The 17,817-nt window shown below is 45.1% G+C and overlaps 1 protein-coding gene across 1 annotated transcript in view; it reads left to right on the top strand.

The window, feature by feature from the left end:
* Positions 1–17,817, top strand: part of CHN2 (chimerin 2) — a 490,714-nt gene that overhangs the window by 170,980 nt on the left and 301,917 nt on the right. Inside the window, exon 2 of the mRNA XM_069212100.1 lies at positions 17,215–17,253. Coding sequence (XP_069068201.1) covers positions 17,215–17,253 — 39 coding nt within the window. The remainder of the gene's footprint in view (positions 1–17,214; positions 17,254–17,817) is intronic.

The raw sequence follows: 17,817 nt of genomic DNA, 5'->3' as shown, positions 1-17,817 counted from the left end.
GCAGCAAATGCTTGAGGCAGAAAAATAAGCCCCGGCCCTCAAAAATAAGTGCTGGTGCTCAGCACCAGAAACAATAAGCACAAATTAAGCGCTGATCCCGGCTCATGGCTAACCTGAGCCGTGACCATGTGTTCTTTTGGTTCTAAACCCCCTCCTGTGCTCCCTGAGGTGCTGGAGAGGGTAGGAATCTTCTGTCCCCACCAACAGGCATGGTGTGACCTTGGACATCACCTTATCATGCCTACGGTGTGTCTGCCGTCCTGGTGAGGGCCACACCATCCACATCCCTGGGGTTGTGCAAACTGGAGTGAGCTGCCTCCGCTCGCCCCTTCACTCCATGACATTCAATTACCTGTTCATCCATTCAGGATCAAAGGTCAAACGGTTCTGGGACACTCCAGGGGTTAATAGTTCAGTCTCTCTCTCACCCTCTCTCTCGGCTTCTCTCTCTCACTCTCTCTCCCCTGTTCCTCTCTCTCTGCCTCCTCTCTCTCTCTCTCTCTCTCTCTCACCCTCTCTCTCGGCTTCTCTCTCTCACTCTCTCTCCCCTGTTCCTCTCTCTCTGCCTCCTCTCTCTCTCTCTCTCTCTCTCTCTCTCCCCCTCTCTCTCGGCTTCTCTCTCTCACTCTCTCTCCCCTGTTCCTCTCTCTCTGCCTCCTCTCTCTCTCTCTCTCTCTCTCTCACCCTCTCTCTCGGCTTCTCTCTCTCACTCTCTCTCCCCTGTTCCTCTCTCTCTGCCTCCTCTCTCTCTCTCTCTCTCTCTCTCCCCCTCTCTCTCGGCTTCTCTCTCTCACTCTCTCTCCCCTGTTCCTCTCTCTCTGCCTCCTCTCTCTCTCTCTCTCTCTCTCTCCCCCTCTCTCTCGGCTTCTCTCTCTCACTCTCTCTCCCCTGTTCCTCTCTCTCTCTCTCTCTCTCTCTCTCTCTCTCTCTCTCTCTCCCCCTCTCTCTCGGCTTCTCTCTCTCACTCTCTCTCCCCTGTTCCTCTCTCTCTGCCTCCTCTCTCTCTCTCTCTCTCTCTCTCCCCCTCTCTCTCGGCTTCTCTCTCTCACTCTCTCTCCCCTGTTCCTCTCTCTCTGCCTCCTCTCTCTCCCCCTCTTTCCCCCCGTCCAGTCCTTGGACTGGCTGCCACACTAGATAAATGTGAATGTCTGAGGGGTAATGATGGAATTCCATGGCTGCATTTTCCACGCAGGCATTGCCTTCCTGCCGGTTATTCTGGGGTCTGTTGATTCCCACAGAGAAGCAAAGAATGAATATTTCAGAGATCTCCTTGGAGTTTCTGAATTTCGCATCAGATAGCATCTGCCTCGACCTTTTCTCCTCAACAAGCATCTCATGCCCTGCGCACCCTCCTGGAATCCAGTAATGCCCCGATGCCCCGAAAGCTGGCCTCAGCCACCTCCTGGTCACATCTCAGAAGCTTCTGGGCCATGTTTTTTTCTGAAATGAAGGGGGTGGCATGGTCCCTCCTCAAACATTATTAAGCCCGAGGGAACCCCATCCCTCAGGGCGACTACTTAGTATGAAGGGGGAAGGGCTGTTAGCCCACCCTTCCCGAGCAGTTATCGGCACCAGGGACCCCATCAGCGGGACGTCCATCAGTTAAAGGTGGGTGCAGTGGGGGTGGCATTGCTCCCATTATAGACAGGGCCTAGAGGCAAAGAAGCTGCCAGGAGGCGCACTGCCAGTGTTCCGCCTAAAAGGTGGTCCACTCTTAGTGCACCCTCGGATGGCAGTCACTCACTGCACCTGCCTGCAAGGTGATCTCTAATCCTCCTTAAAAGTGGGGCCTTGGCATAAAAAGTGTAACGTGCAAACAGCGCACAAAGTGCAGTGGTGAAGTGCAGAAAGATGCCAAGTAGAATGCGTCACGCAGTGCGTCGCAGCTAGTTGGAATAGGTGCCTTGGGACAGAGTTCAAGGACAGTTAAACTCACACAGTGACCAATGCTTAGAGATGAGGGGTGTAAAGTTGGGTAATATTTACAAGGTGTCCCACTTTAAGTGCATAGTGCAGCTCACAGCAGCCAGCTACAGGCAGAACCTTTAAACAAGGCTCATGAATGCTTGAGACAGTCCAAGACTGGCTACTAGTTGGGGGTCCTTTATCAGTGTAGCCGGCCCCCAGGGCCGGACGGGGAACCCAAAGCAGCCCTGGCAAATCTTGTCGAACACACCTGACCTCTACAATGGGGCTTGAGGGGTCTCCCCCCAAAGAACATTTGGAAGAAAAATGGTAGAAACCGTGCATTCTAGAACGAGTTTATCATTATATATTCAATTGTATTTGTTTTTAGAGCATAGTAAATGATGACCTTACAGTGCACCAGGTTACTGCAATCTTTACTGGAGCTCTTCAGTGATTCCCTCACCATCACCCTCTAACAGCGCCCCTCAGCTCTCGATAGTCCCTCTCGCACACGTATTTCATTTGTTTTATAGCGCCTCTCCTACCAGTGTAAGGTGTTGGAGCACTATACATCACACACACATACAGACACAATGAATCATACCTGTGTAAATCATTGTATAGGAAATGTTACATAAGACAAAGGGGACAACAAGGTGTAGGGTTCACATGTCATCCACACTGGTGCTATTTTTTGGAGTGCTTAGTCTGTTTAGAGTTAACTTTACTAATAACAATTTATTTCTACCAATACAAACCCTTTTTTAGCAAAATTATGATAATCAAAGACTGGGAAAAAATATAACTTTGTAAACTGCACTGTGCAGTTCACATGCAGCTCTTTGAATGTAGTTTATAGCTCACTGTAATAGGTTATGATTGTAATTTATTAACTGTACAGTGACAGAAAGATCTCTGTGACAAAAGCAGTAACCCACTGAGCTATGCACATAAAATACTGTTCTGTGATATACATAGAACATGTTCTTTGCTGCAAGCATATTAACCCTCTGTGCTACATGAGGTGAGTCCAAGCTGGTCATTCTCCGTCAGGTACAATAATCACCAGAGTTATCTTGGCACCTGAAAACTGTTGGATATACAAGGAACTCTTCAGTGCTTTTAAAACTGCTGCACTGTTACAAAACCATCCCCCCTGTAACAAAAGTGTCCCCAACCATCCAGCCTCCTGGGGAAACGCCTAATGCCCATTGGGGCCAGCCCGGCCTTGCTGGCCGCTTACATTAATTTGTTTTCCACCCCCTGTGGATATTTGGCAGTCCGGCATATCAAGCATAGACAGGTGATTACTGATTGTCTGCAAGAATGTAGGCCTTTTTGGTTCCAAATTGAGTGAAGCAGGTCTCGACAGAGGCTGAGGGTCTCTTTGCAGAGGCACATGACGTGGGTTTTGTGCTCCTTCGAATGGCCACACAGTCTACAGCTGCTTGTGTCATCCCTCCCTAGCCATGGGAGCGTGTGCAGGGTTTATACCAGGAGGATAAGTCGATATTTCAGATATTTTGCTTTAAGCACACTATTGAAGGAGTCTCCCGGATATTGTTGCGGCTTCAGAGTTGTGTAGCTGTTCAGGACCCTCCAGGTGTGTTGTCTTCTGGCGAGAGTGGCCTCATCCTCCAGAGGTGATAGTTTGGCCTCATCCTCCAGAGGTGATAGTTTGGCCTCATCCTCTAGAGGTGATAGTTTGGCCTCATCCTCCAGAGGTGATAGTTTGGCCTCATCCTCTAGAGGTGATAGTTTGGCCTCATCCTCTAGAGGTGATAGTTTGGCCTCATCCTCCAGAGGTGATAGTTTGGCCTCATCCTCCAGAGGTGATAGTTTGGCCTCATCCTCTAGAGGTGATAGTTTGGCCTCATCCTCTAGAGGTGATAGTTTGGCCTCATCCTCCAGAGGTGATAGTTTGGCCTCATCCTCCAGAGGTGATAGTTTGGCCTCATCCTCTAGAGGTGATAGTTTGGCCTCATCCTCTAGAGGTGATAGTTTGGCCTCATCCTCCAGAGGTGATAGTTTGGCCTCATCCTCCAGAGGTGATAGTTTGGCCTCATCCTCTAGAGGTGATAGCAAAACAACTATTTCATTTACCACTTTCCTGAAGGAATCATGGCTAGCAGAGGAGTCCCAGGCTTCTTCTAGACCAAACATGGACATTGTCGAGTGGAGGTATTTTCTGGCAGGAGGATATAGTCTGTCTCTTATCTCCAGCCATATGTGATGATTTATAGGTTTTTTTCAGGTTTTGGATTTGTGGCAGCAGACTGTGCTCTCTCTGCTAATGAATGCCTGTCTGACTAAGCCGAGTTCCAGCCTTATCTGTGCAGGAGATGCATTTCTAGGTAGCTACACAATTTGCCTGTAAATTTTCACTATGGCCTTGTTGAGGGTCTCCCCATCACACCCCTGGACCATCTTGCTCCCATAACCCAGGGTGGGGATTATCTTTACCCAGGCACCTTCCAGTATTGAGGTGTAAAAGGTCCCTTTTAGCTGTTTGAAGAGGGTCCTGAGTGCCATTTCCAGCACACTCCATTTTCTTTTTGTTTCCTCTTTGTGCCTGTGAAACTTTCCTTTACTGTCAAACGTAGGGCCAGGTACTTGTATTGGCTAGCTGCCGCGAGTCTTGCCGCATCGAGGAACCATTGATCTTTCGAGAGGCCTCGTCTCGTAATGGACATGGTGTTTGTATTCTTCACGTTTATGGCGATTCCACTCTTCCTTAAATAACCTGGGGTTGTGTTCAACAAGAGCTGCAGACCAGCCTTGGTCCTGCTGATCAGTACGAGGTCGTCAGAGTACACAAGGTTTGATAGCGGTATCTCGCTGATTTTCGGAGCATGTGAATCGATCGTGTTTAGGGCCGGGAAAGACCGTCGAGCAACAGATTGAAAAGGGTAAGCGCCAGGACACACCCCTGTTGAAGTCCCTTTGTTGTAGGTATTGCCCCTGGCAAGTTATTGCCATTTCTCAGATTTATTCTGACCCACGTGTGGTAGGAGTGGTGGGGTGTAATTCAAATATGAGTACATTAAAGGGTATATTTATAGCAAGCAGGGGTGCATGGGAGGTGAAATGTAACTAAACAAGAATACACTGGAGGCTAAATGTAAAGTAAATAGGGACACATCAGAGGCCAAATGTAAAATACATTGGAGTGCATTAAAGGCTACATGAGAATAGACACATATGTTTACAATGCATATAGTTCCCAAAAGTACGTTATATTGCTTACATCAGCTCTTTTCTCTGCCTAAAGTCAGTTGTGAAGGTTCTGATTCTTGAACCTGATCAATCTCTGAAACCTTCAGTCTATGCCATCACTGCCCTGCTTGCAGACCAGTAATATCAGCCTGCCTGGGGGTTCATTGGAAGGAGAAGGTGTTTTCTTTGCAGTTTTATACAGCGCAAACTCAACCCAAAGGTATTGGTGCGCTTTACACGAGCACCAGTTACAATACAAAAGGACACATTCATGTTTGTAGGCAGGGGGAGATTAAGGAACTTATTTACAGTTTGGCAGATGGGTTACTCCGTCACAAATGTGACAGATATCCTGTCCTCCATCTTACGATTCCTATAGGATAGAATGGGATCGTAATACAGCAGACGGGATATCCAACTCGTGTGTGATGGAGTAACACCATGCACCAAACTCTAAATCAGGCCCTGAGTGATTTGCCCAGAATCCCAGGATGTTGAGCTGAGTCCGAGCCTCGAACTTAGTTCCCTAGTTCCAAAGTCGGCAGCTCTGGCCGTAACCCTACACCGTTTCCCCAAGCTTTAAGCTATTCAGTATTCTGTTACCTGCCTTGCTGTAGGGCTCCCCTAGAGCCAACCTACCTTGAGACATCTGGTGGACCTCTGTTGGCTTTCAGCTGCAGCAAGGCCTTCTGTTCAATGCTTATGTATTTATTACAGGACAACCATAGCCCGGCTGTGTTTCTTCCAAGGATATATCATTGTATTCTCCGTCTTCATTTTCTTCTGCTCTATTTTTGCTGACTATTCCTTGGATTTGGAAAGTGGGAATCTGGGGCAAGGACTTCTCTTAACTGCATAAGCTTGGAATAAATTGCCAGGATTTCTATTTCAAAACTGTTGAAAACTCATCTTCTCACCTCCACTCTGCCCAAAAACACACATGTTGACTCTACTCTTAATGCCATGGAGCCCCTTGGGTAGCGCTGTGCTCCAGGTATCCAGTTTGTGTAACATGTGTAGGTGAACAGTACTTCCATATATAAAATATCCATTTTTACTAATTGCCTTGATTTCCACAAATGTGTTAGACATGGTACTTATGTTTTTGCAAATGTATGTGACTCGCAAAACAATTTATAATGTGGCCACCGGCATTTCTATGTGGTCTTAGCTATCTGTGCTGTCGTTTCATGTTGCTGTCCTTTTCTGTGGCTGGTTGCAGTCAGGAGTATGTGTGTCTTCTCAGAATAGCTGCAGGTTGCAGCGGACTTGCCATGTCCAACCACAAGTACTTGGAAGACAGTGTAGTTGAAGGGTAGGCCCAAGGGGAGGACTATGATGTGAGACTCCAGGCAATGGTTGGAGTAGAGTGAAGAAAAGATGTGCTTGTGTCGAGATTAGAATGAAGCAGATGTGAGTCCATTTGTACCTTAAATATTGAGCATCTAGATGTGTCATTCATGGTGACTTGGGCAAAGGGTCCATGTTACGTATTACCTTCTAAGCGGATTTGGGGCCTGATTTAGATCTTGGCGGATGGGTTACTCTATTACAAATGTGACGGATATCCCCTCCCCCGTATTACGATCTCCGCAGGCTGTGATGGGATTGCGATACAGCAGACGGGATATCTGTCACTTTTGTGACTGAGTAACCCCCTCCGTGTAACTCTAAGTCAGGCCCTGAGTTTTTTAAGGGTTAGTGAGTGCGCCTGCCATGTCCAATCCATGGTCGAAGGCCTTCAGAAGTAGTTGGAAGGACATGCGGTTGAAGGGTAGATCCAAGGGGAGCAATATGATGTTATGAGTAAGGCTCCAAGAGATCCCTGGAGTGGTGTTGAATATCGAGTAAAGACGGAAGAGTGTATGCATTCATACGTTCCTTGGATACGTACCATCGAGATACGCTTTGCATAGCATACTCTGTCACAGGTTCCAAATTACGTATTCCCTGCTGGGAGTTTAGTTGGTTAACAGTGAGTTAGCATGCATGCCTTGTCCAATCAGGTATGATCTGGAGCCTTCACAAGTAGTTGGAAGGGCATGTGGTTGAAAAGTAGACTCAGGGAGAGACTCCAAGGGATGCTTGGAGTAACGTGAAGGATAGCAGTGCTTTGTCGAGAACAGAGTGAAGTGGATGCGCGTCCATACGTACCTTAAATACGTATCATTTAGACGCGTCTTGCATAGCCTTCTCGGTAGAGGTTCCATTTTACTTGGTGCCTGCTGAGAGACTTTGGTTGGCTTGGTGTTTAGTCAGCTTGTATCCAGGCCTTCCGGTTGTTAGTGAACAGTGTACTAGAGAACTACCAGCTCTGCTAGTCGTCTGGTTTGTTGAGTACTGTAACCAGCTGAAGCCATTTAAAAGGCTCAGGTGTAAGGCACCTTAATTAATGTAGAATGTTTGCAAGGAAACAGTTGGAAATCTGTTTATTAACTACATCAAAGCAGGACCATTTTTATAAAAAGCCATTTTATAACTGCAGGGAAACATTATATTTTTTTTCCATTTTGCACATGGCCAGTTGAAAATAGGTCACATTTGCTTACAGAAGTCCACTTTTTAATTGCAGAACAGCCCCACCCTAAAGAAAATGGAATTGAGGATTAAGTCCCACGCTTCTGCTTTTTTGATCCTCACACTGGGTTTAGGGTTTAGTTTTCTTGTGGGGATGCAGAGTAAGTGCACTGAGTGACTATGGTCAGTACATGAACAGTCTCTGCAGTTTGCCTACAGTTTCTTAATTTAATGGACAGTAAGTTACGCAATAGGACTTCCTCCTCATGCGTGTAGTTGCCCTTCTATCTATGTCTACAAAGCTGCGTGTACTCTACTGTGTGCAGTAGTGTTCCTGTGGTGAGTCTCCCTCTGTGCCAGTGGGCCCCAAGCGGATGTTAAAAGAGAGATTTGGGCCAGATTCACGAAACAGTTTGTGGCTGTTAATTCAAGTGTAAGTGCGAAACAGAGGTGCATATTTTTGGAGAATAGGGCTAGGGCAGCGCTGCCCTACGTCATCGTAAAAGGGTAGGAATGACCGGTATTTATCAAACACGGTGCATTCCTGTCCTTTCCCCCTGCACTAGTACACAGTTGGCCTACCGCCAAGACAGGCACCCTTGCACCATGGCGCAAGGGTGTCTGCGTTCAATGCAGGATTGCTTCGGTGCACGGAGGGACACCTTCCTGCAGAAAAACAATCCAGAAAGGCGTTTCCTCTTTCCTTGTGCAACACACACAAAAAAAGGAAAAAACAAGAAGAAATAAAAATATTTCTGTTCGTTACGCCTGCTCTGGGGAGGCGTGAGGTTTTGTAATCTTGGGGCAGCGTCAAGATGAATGGGTGTTGTATGGGAAAACCCTCTGCAGCGCCCATGGAACGCCTCCCGGGCACAGAGTAAGGGAACATAGCGACTTGAGCTGCTGTGCCTTCCTCGATATCTAGCCCACTCCGAGCCATGCTCAGTGGCGTTGCGACGCCTCTTAGATATGGTTGAGAGGTTTGCGCCTCCTAAGCACCAAAAAAAGAGTTGCTGGGGGACGCAATCCTCTTATAAATATGCCCAGGGTATTCAGAAAGAAACAATTCGCAAAATCCAATTAACCATGTTCAGTATTACCCACACAATTGTTTATTTCACATGGGTAATCTTATGGGGTGGGGTTGTTCCAGGGCGAGGATGTCCTGAAGAGGTCGGGGAGCACGACAACCCCAAATGCTTGTAGATAGTTGGTTCTGACCCAGTCCCAGTCTGGAACTGATCTGCGATTTGCCACTCTCGAGTATAGATGTGTGGGTGCAGTTTTATGAGTATATATTTGAGGGGGTCCCTTGAACTCTGAGGCGTCTGGTCAGCTCAGGAGTCGAGGGACACTACACACCCCAGGCTTCTGTAGGGGGTCTTTGTGTGAGGTGTGCCCTGCCAGGGGAGGTGTGTTTACAAGCTTCTAATTATTGTTTGTGTATTGAAGTGTTTCGTCTATGTCTATTATGTGACAAGCTTGCAATGTCTGGAATGTTACCTTTCCCGGCTCTCTTTGGCAGACTGAGGTCTCTGGGTCTGTGACCTTGGGCTGTGTTTTGTGTCTATCAGTACTTTTGTGTTTCATGGACTGCGAGGGATCTTACAACCTCTTTCCTGTAAAATCTGAGCCAGAGAGGAAAAGATTCACTTTTAGTTTGAGGTTTCACAGGCGAGTGCAGGCCATGCTCAGATAGATGCTCGTCACGCGCAGGCACCCCCAGTGGCGGCCACGCTGCTGAGCGTGTGCGGCTGACTCACGTCCGGTGCGTGGGAGCAGAGATAACTTATCTGTGCTGCAGAGCACGGGGGCTGGCCCAGGGATCCGATGTCCCAGAGGCTGGTCCCTGCATGTGAAAGCACAGCCGGGCTCCTCTGCAGACAAGTCAGTCACGTAACAGTCAGTCGCTTTCCTCTGGGGGGCAAAAGTGACCCAGTTGCAGACTTTCCTCAGGAGCCTGCCGGGCTCTCCAAATAAAGGTGTGTGCCCTGGATATTTACAGCCCTGTCAAGTTTCCCAGCTCCTTGCGTGATGTGCTGCTCCAGTCCGGGGTTTTTCTTTGAATTCTGGGACTTGTAGTCTTGTTAATTGCATTATAAAATAGAAAGGTCCCACAAGTCAAAGGTAAAAAAACGGAACTGGAGTAGCGCATCACGCACGGACCTAGGAAACTTGACAACTATACAGTCACTTTTCAGACTCTCCTTCTGGACAAGAGTCAGTCACTTGGTAGGCTCTCTGCGAGTGAGAGTCAGTCACTTGGCAGGCTCTCTGCGAGTGAGAGTCAGTCACTTGGTAGGCTCTCCTCCACGAGCAAGAGTCAGTCACTTTGTAGGCTCTCCTCCACGAGCAAGAGTCAGTCACTTGGTAGGCTCTCCTCCACGAGAAAGAGTTAGTCACTTGTCAGCTTTTCCTCTCGAGTAAGATTCAGTCACATGTCACACTCTCCACAAACAGGCATGATCCTCTGACGAGTAGACAGTTACTAGTCGGTCACTCCTTCGGTGACTAGAGTGTGAGAATGTTTTTAATAATTATAAAATCAGGCCTAATTTAGATGTGTTTTTCTTATGCGACTTGGCCTCGAGCAGCTTGCATCGACGTAATATCACATTTGCAGAAACACAGTGCACTTCTGTTACATGTGCACGAGCCTTCCCTCCATGCGCGTGCTCCTCTGTGCATTCCCATTTCAGGAACTCAGCAAAATAGAAGCCTTGCTCGTCAGCGGTGTTTTTGGCTGTACTGAATAATTCTGCCTTCCTCACGAGGAAGTCGTGTCCAGGATGTTCCTATATGTGGCAATTTGCAAGGCCCTTTCCTAGGACATGAATGAAAGAGCCTTTCTTCATTGACAGCGTTATTGGTTGTTAAGTTACATAGTTGTCCTGTGTTCTCATTTGATTTCTATCCACACCTCATTCATTATTAGGCAGCCAGGTAGGTGTTTACTATCTGTATATTTGATATAACTTGTGTGTTTGGAAAGTGACTGGTTAAGTGAATGCATCATTGTTAATCCAGCCCTACTATGGCATGTCATACCATACCGAGTGTGGGACTTTTCTGTCTAAATCCCTATAAAAGATGAAGTATTTGTGGTTTATGCCAGCCTTTTTGCTGTTTCTAGTTGGGCAGACTCTGCACCAGTCTGTCTTTTGATTTATACGTAGACATGTTTGCACTTACTTAGAGAGCAGACTCCATGTCAGTCTGTCATTTGTCATTTGATTTATTTTTAGACTTTTCTTGACTTCCTTTGGAGGCAGATTCTATGTTGGTCCTCTTGCTTAACTATCCTATAGTTCTGGTCGCTACTTGCTTTAGAGATGACCTTTTGTTAATTCTCCTGTATTATTTGATTTTGACTTATGATGGTTACTGATTAACCAGGTTTTAGCTAACAACATTTTGCTTTCTGTAATAACTTAACTTTTAATAAACCTTTATGGTTTTGATTGGAATTTTTGTCTTGTGGAGGTTTCCTTTAATAATGTAGGGCTTAGTCTTGCGAAGACTCACACAGCCCAGGTCCTGCACTACAACCCGCTTGATTATTTTAATTACAGAGTTGACAACAGTCAGTCACTTGCCAGGCTTTCCGCAGGGCCTCCAGAGTGAGCCATACGGCAGACTATCCTCAGATCAAAAAAAAAACTTCTCAGAGGAAACACAGTACTCTGTAATTGTTACAACCATGAGCAAGTATCAGTTTGTGTTTGCCCTCTTAAAAGTCCCCTTTTCCAGGTAGTTGGTTTTGTGTGAGATGCTCCAGAGCATCCTGCCGGCTGTTGGTACCCAGGAGGCAGCCGCCTCTGCCTCTCTGTGGTGCAGCCTTGTGTTTATTTCATCAGGGCGCCTGCAAGTCAACCGTAGGAAACAAATATATGTGAGATTGGCGCATCGCCAATGTGTTGTGGATCACTCCAGGAAAATGATGATCTAACTAGCAGAAAATCATTCAGGCTAGCAGTATACTGTTTCAACTGATAGTAGAACAATCCCGCTAGCAGCACCCCATCCAGACCATCCCTGACGTGTCCAACACATAGGGCCTGATTTAGACTTCAGTGGACGGGTTAGTCCGTCACAACGGTGATGGATATCCCATCCGCTGAAATATAAATCCCATAGGATGTAATGGGATTTATATTTCGGAAGACGGGATATCCATCACCGTTGTGACAGAGTAACCCGTCCGCCGAACTCTAAATCCCCTAGTAAGTAATGTTTTTTTTATTTCTGTTGTGACTGAGTAACCCGTCCGCCGAACTCTAAATCCCCTAGTAAGTAATGTTTTTTTTTATTTCCGTTGTGACTGAGTAACCCGTCCGCCGAACTCTAAATCCCCTAGTAAGTAATGGGTTTTTTATTTCCGTTGTAACTGAGTAACCCGTCCGCCGAACTCTAAATCCCCTAGTAAGTAATGTTTTTTTTTATTTCCGTTGTGACTGAGTAACCCGTCCGCCGAACTCTAAATCCCCTAGTAAGTAATGGGTTTTTTATTTCCGTTGTGACTGAGTAACCCGTCCGCCGAACTCTAAATCCCCTAGTAAGTAATGGTTTTTTTATTTCCGTTGTGACTGAGTAACCCGTCTGCCGAACTCTAAATCAGACCCATAATCTGTCCTCAAGAGCACTTTATTTCTTTTGAGTCATAAGGGTGTATGTATGGAACAATGCATTACCCTTAAAGCCCTCAGAGGCCCTTTCTTCAGACGTAAGAGCTTACACTAAAAGAAAGGAGCGGCGTAATTCAAAAACGAATATGTTTCTCATATCCCAGCGCACAGTTCCACCAGTGGTTGACATGCATCTGGAGTAGGGGTGGGCATAACTCCCATAATTCCATGTAGCATAATCACACGGAATTACCCAAAAAAATTGCGACATCACGCAGAATTATACAATTTTAGCGCAATTTTCTTATCGTAAAAATTCACCCTTGCATCCAAATTGGAAGCCAGGATGCATTTTGCACTAAAACTAGTGCTTAATGCAACCGACTATGAATAGCGAGCATGAGCAGCTTCTGGTGCTTGCTAAATATGCACTTGTGATAGGATTACCCCCAACTTACTCCTCGCATTTAGCGCTAGTTTTTTAACGCAAAATGCACCCTCATATTCAAAATTTATACAAGAATCCATTGTGCGCTAAAAAATATCATTATCTGCAACAGAACACAAATATCGAACATGAGCAGCCGTTCACACTCGCTAGATGTGCTCTCGCACTAGGACTGTTGCCCCAAAATAACTCTTAACTACGCAAGCAGGTGTAATCCCATAATTATCAATCATTTCAAGTCAAAGCGTAACACAGAAATACCAAATTACTCTAGTTACTCCATCGTAATTGAAATTCCATGCTGCCTAATCTGGAGTAAGGTCAACGCAGATAAAACAGAGGTTGTGGTGGTAAATGGAGTGAGGATCATTGGATGGACCCTTTAGGCCTGATTTAGATGTCGGCGGCGGGGTTACTCGTTTACAACGGTGATGGATACCCCGTCAGCCGAAATCTAAATACTATTGTTTTCTACGGTATTTAGATTCCTGCAGACGAGATATCTGTCACCGTTGCGATGGATATCTGTCACTGTTGCAATGGAGTAACCCCTCTGCTGAGATCAGGCCCTTACTGTCCTACAGAGATGGAATTTCTGCTTACTAAAATCTTCAATAAGCGCAGTTTGTACGTTTGGTGTTGCAAATATGGATTCCCGCCTCTGCTCCTGGGTGTTGTCAAGGGGTAAAAGGTCTGAAAGTCTTTTTAAATGGAGCAGAGCATTGATGGAGTCTGGCTTGGTGGTTGGTGAGGTCAGTCCCTCTGGCGCACAGGCTCATGGGAAGATGTGACGTGTCTCAGCAAAAAAATGATTATTAATAAACTTGGCTACACAGTCAGTAGCCATTCATACTTACATACATCTTAGGGATTTGTGATGGAAAATGTTTGGTATGTTTATTTTTCTTCACTTTCCTAATTGTCCTCTTTGCTGAGGTATGCATCATGTTGATGTTTCTTACACATCTGATTTGCAGAAAAATGGTGCATATTCACTGGAGCTAATGAGCTGACTCTGGGAGGTCTGGGGCGGGTCTTCCTCATCCTCGAATGGCAGTTCTCCTGAATTCTAAACACCCCTCACTGTCTTAAACTCAGAGAAGGTGGTGAGAAAGGCCCACTAGTCTTCCTTATTTCTTTAAAGGTCTTGTTCCCTTTTGAGGACCAAGGCAGTCTACTGGGTTTCATCCTTGTAACCTTGAACAATTTGGTTCATTCACAATTACACATTTACAACCACACTTTTGCCATTTGATAATGCTGTACTTATAGATGTTAACAAAAATAATCATACTCACTTTATGCACATGAGAAAGATGGAAGGCTGAGTCAGCCTTGCCAACACTGAATGACGTCCTAGCAGACAAACATACATTGATTCAGTTTAGGATCCTTTCTTAAAGGTCTCCTACTCTCCTTAGGCCATTCTTTTCTGATCGTTATTTCATGAGGTGCATCTGAAGTCTTTCTGGACAGCATCTATTCGATACGCCTGCTAACACCCTGGCAGTGACTTTCCAATAGAAAGTAATTATTTGGTGTTTGCCTCCAACATGTGTCCATACCTTCTTCAAAATTACAAAAATATCACAATATTGCACAATTATTTCCTTTTGGCTTCAAGCAAGACAAGTCTTACCACCTCCTAAAAGTTGAAACTTGACAACACTGACTTGAGCAATTTCCACCAAGCAATCAATCTCAGATTTGTTGAGGAAAATTATTGAGAAAGGAGCTCAGGCGCTAAGGCCAATAAACTTCCTGAAGCCTCATCGATCTGTGAAATACGGCAGAGCATCCTTCCATTCCTTGGGTGGTACCATGCACTTGCTATATGGCGGGTGCTGCCCTTCACGGTTCACCAGGATCTTATCCTAGAAGTAGTCAACCGTGGGACATGGATCCATTTTACCCATCTGAAGAGGTGTGGGGGACACAGTCCTGGAATGAGCGCCTCAGGCTTCTGATCCACCTCCCCACAACCAGAATCAATGGTCGATTCCATCACCCGCATAATGTTTTGTACATGAAATCACCCGGACATCCATGGAGTCTCCATTTACATGGACACCAATTAATTGTGACTTTATCTTAACGTGACTATTGGGAAAGTCTCATATCCCATATGCGCCCCACGATGGAGCAGGAAGGACACCAACAATCTCGCGTGCAGTTTATCCGTACAGTGTGCTGCTCGAGCTGATGTTCTACAAGTCTTTGTGGAGCCTATTATGCATCCTGTGATGAGGGACACCGTGAATCCTTGAACAGCGTCAAGTGCAACCACTGGGGGTGGTAATTACAGTGAGATGCCTTTCATCCCCAACTCATAATATCCTGGTGAAAATGCATAAGTCATTACCTTTGGTTTGATTCCTTATTTTTTCACATTGTCTAAAAGTACACAGCCGGATGCAATTGTCCCAATATTTTCCTTGATCTTTTAAGAGTAAAGTTAGTGGTGACTTCATGTCTGGGTAAAACTCCAGTAGAGTTTCTGTAGTTTTATAAGAACATAATATTCTTATTCATGCAGATGATATTCTGTTCTTTGTATGAGATTCAGAAGTGTCTGTGGTTTATCCATTGGTTAGTATATGAACACTTTGGTACAAATTGAATACTCAGAAATGTGGATAATTTCACGCTCTTATATTTGTTTTAAGCAGGGTGTAGGCGAACAGGGCTGCAAGCGGGCAGCTGAAAATATCACGTGCGTAGGTTTCAGACTCCTACGTAATATTTCCAAGATAGCAATCATGAACTTCAAGGAAATTGTAGTAAACATGAAAAGGCATTGACACATGGTCCTTTTTAATTTTTGGATTTTTCTGCAGGGTTGTATTGGGGCATGTTAACAGAAACCTATATGTATTTTCCAGTATTCCTGCAACTAGACCTAATGAATCTGTGTGAGAGGCGTATTATATCAGCTGGTCATTCCGGTGGGAATGAGCCGGCATTCAAAGTTTTGCTGGAATATACCGAGGTTGTGTAAATCATGTGGGGTTTGGCTTCCTCATTTTACAGAAATGCGCGAAGGATATTAAATATGATGAATTATCATTATGGTTTAACAATGAGGGTAATAATCTCATCCTGTGTATAAGTCTGAGTGAAGATGCTTTAATAACTTATCTGAAATCCCAAACCCTGAGTATGGATGGTAAGCGGAAGAGTCCACCACCAACAAGATCAACAGTTGTCATGCTTATGTTATGGCAGTGGTCTCAAACTTTTGAATGCCGCACCCCCCCCAGTTGAAAAATACAAATCATCGGGCCCCCCTTTAGAATTTTTCACAATTATTTTATTAAAGATGGCAATGTTTAAATGTGTAGATCTATTTAAACATTGCAGTTAAGTACTGTTACCTTTTTATAAAATGCAATAACACGCTTCTGCTTAAAACAAAGGCATGTTATCTGTACAATGCTTCTTTAGGCCAGAGCCTGGCGCCCCCCTGGGATCACTTGAGGTCCCTCGAGGGGGGCCCGCACCCCTGTTTGAAGACCTCTGTGTTATGGCATGTTATCCATAGAATCTCTGATCTTAGCAGTTATTACATTGATATTCCTGCAAGGAGAAATTAAATGGTTGGGATTATTAATGAAATATTTTATTGAAAGTCATGGATATTTGCAGGTTTTGTTCAATTATCAGCCCATATTATTTTGCCTTTCTTTTATCTGACAATATTAAAGTAGAACCAACATGATATCTTACATAATATCGTATGGGGTATCGTTAAATGGTTTCTGTAAATGGTTGGAAACCCCACTATAAATAGAAGATTGCCTTAAAAACACAGTATCCATGTTTACTGAGCTCAAGCTTTCTCTGGTGAAAATGTATTTCCAGCCTCAGTGTATTTATTAATTTGTGCTTTACCTCTAGCTAAAAGAGGAATATGAAAAGTGTACAAGTCTCACTTAGATGCAAGATCTTTGTAAACTACACTTCAACATTCTTTCTTCAGAGCAGAAGCAGAGTAGCAATGATGTGATATGGGTGAATTTGAAATTTAATGTGGTGATTAGCAATGGACTTGGCACAGTCCTTTATCTTTTGTACATCAAGTTTTTTGTGTGTTTATTTTTTGTGTTTTGGCAGACATTGTATATGCTGTTGATTATTTTATTGATTACCTTCATACCATCCGTGTCTCTTGTAGAATTTAGTATATTAACTTTATGAGTTGAACAGAATTTTAATTTCTGTAGCCTCACATGTGTATTGCAATGCTACTGTTTCCTATGTGCTAAAATATAAAAAAGATCAAAAAGAAATAGAAGGAAATGTCTTAGAAGTAACAAAAAATCAGTTAGAAACAATGCATTTGTTTTTTACAGAAAAGGCCCTCCTGTTTCCATGTTTGTTTTCTACTGTACGGATAGCTCATTGTTAAGGAAGGCCAGTGTGTGATCAGTGACCGGTCAGCGTGTGGCATTCCCTTTATATGCCGATATCTCATGCTCTGCTTTCCGTCTCTTCTTGCAGATGCTGAGGAATACCAACCTCCAGTCTGGAAATCATACTGTGAGTATCTACACATCAGCCAATCATATCAGCCAATTGCTTAGGAAGCATTTTTTGAAAAATATAAAATTTATCAAGAACCCAAACTGTGAAACAGAAAAGAAAACGTTTTTTGGGGTTCCATTGTAACAAATGTGAGATCAAGTGTGTTGTGGGGAGAGATGGCAACTATTCTTCAGGTCTAGGGCACCCAGAGGTGACTGGTCAGCGTCAGAAGGGGGTACTGGCCATCCGATTGGTTGACCAAGAATCCAGTGGTGGCTGCTGCAGGAATGGCCGGGCAGGAATGATCGTTGTCTGCTCCCCCCCCTACCCAATCCAGACGCTTCTCTCATGATGTTACACAGCATGAGAGAAGCACCGGGATTGGCCTGAGTGGGCTGAAATGCCGCTCAGTGAAGGAGTGGGAGCCTACGCTTGGTCTCCACCGGGCTGTGAAATACAGCTCGGGAGGAGAGTTCTAAGTGCGCATGTCAGTTGCACCGGCCTCAGACGGCCAGCCAAACTGACATGCGCACTTAAAGCGCACCTAGCAGTCCTCCTCCCTGGTGACGTGGAAGATGC

The sequence above is a fragment of the Pleurodeles waltl genome, chromosome 10 (genome assembly GCF_031143425.1).
Source record: "Pleurodeles waltl isolate 20211129_DDA chromosome 10, aPleWal1.hap1.20221129, whole genome shotgun sequence".
NCBI classification, from domain to species: Eukaryota; Metazoa; Chordata; class Amphibia; order Caudata; family Salamandridae; genus Pleurodeles; species Pleurodeles waltl.
The sequence above is the reverse complement of the archived record's forward strand: the minus strand, read 5'-3'. Positions and strand labels throughout refer to the sequence as shown.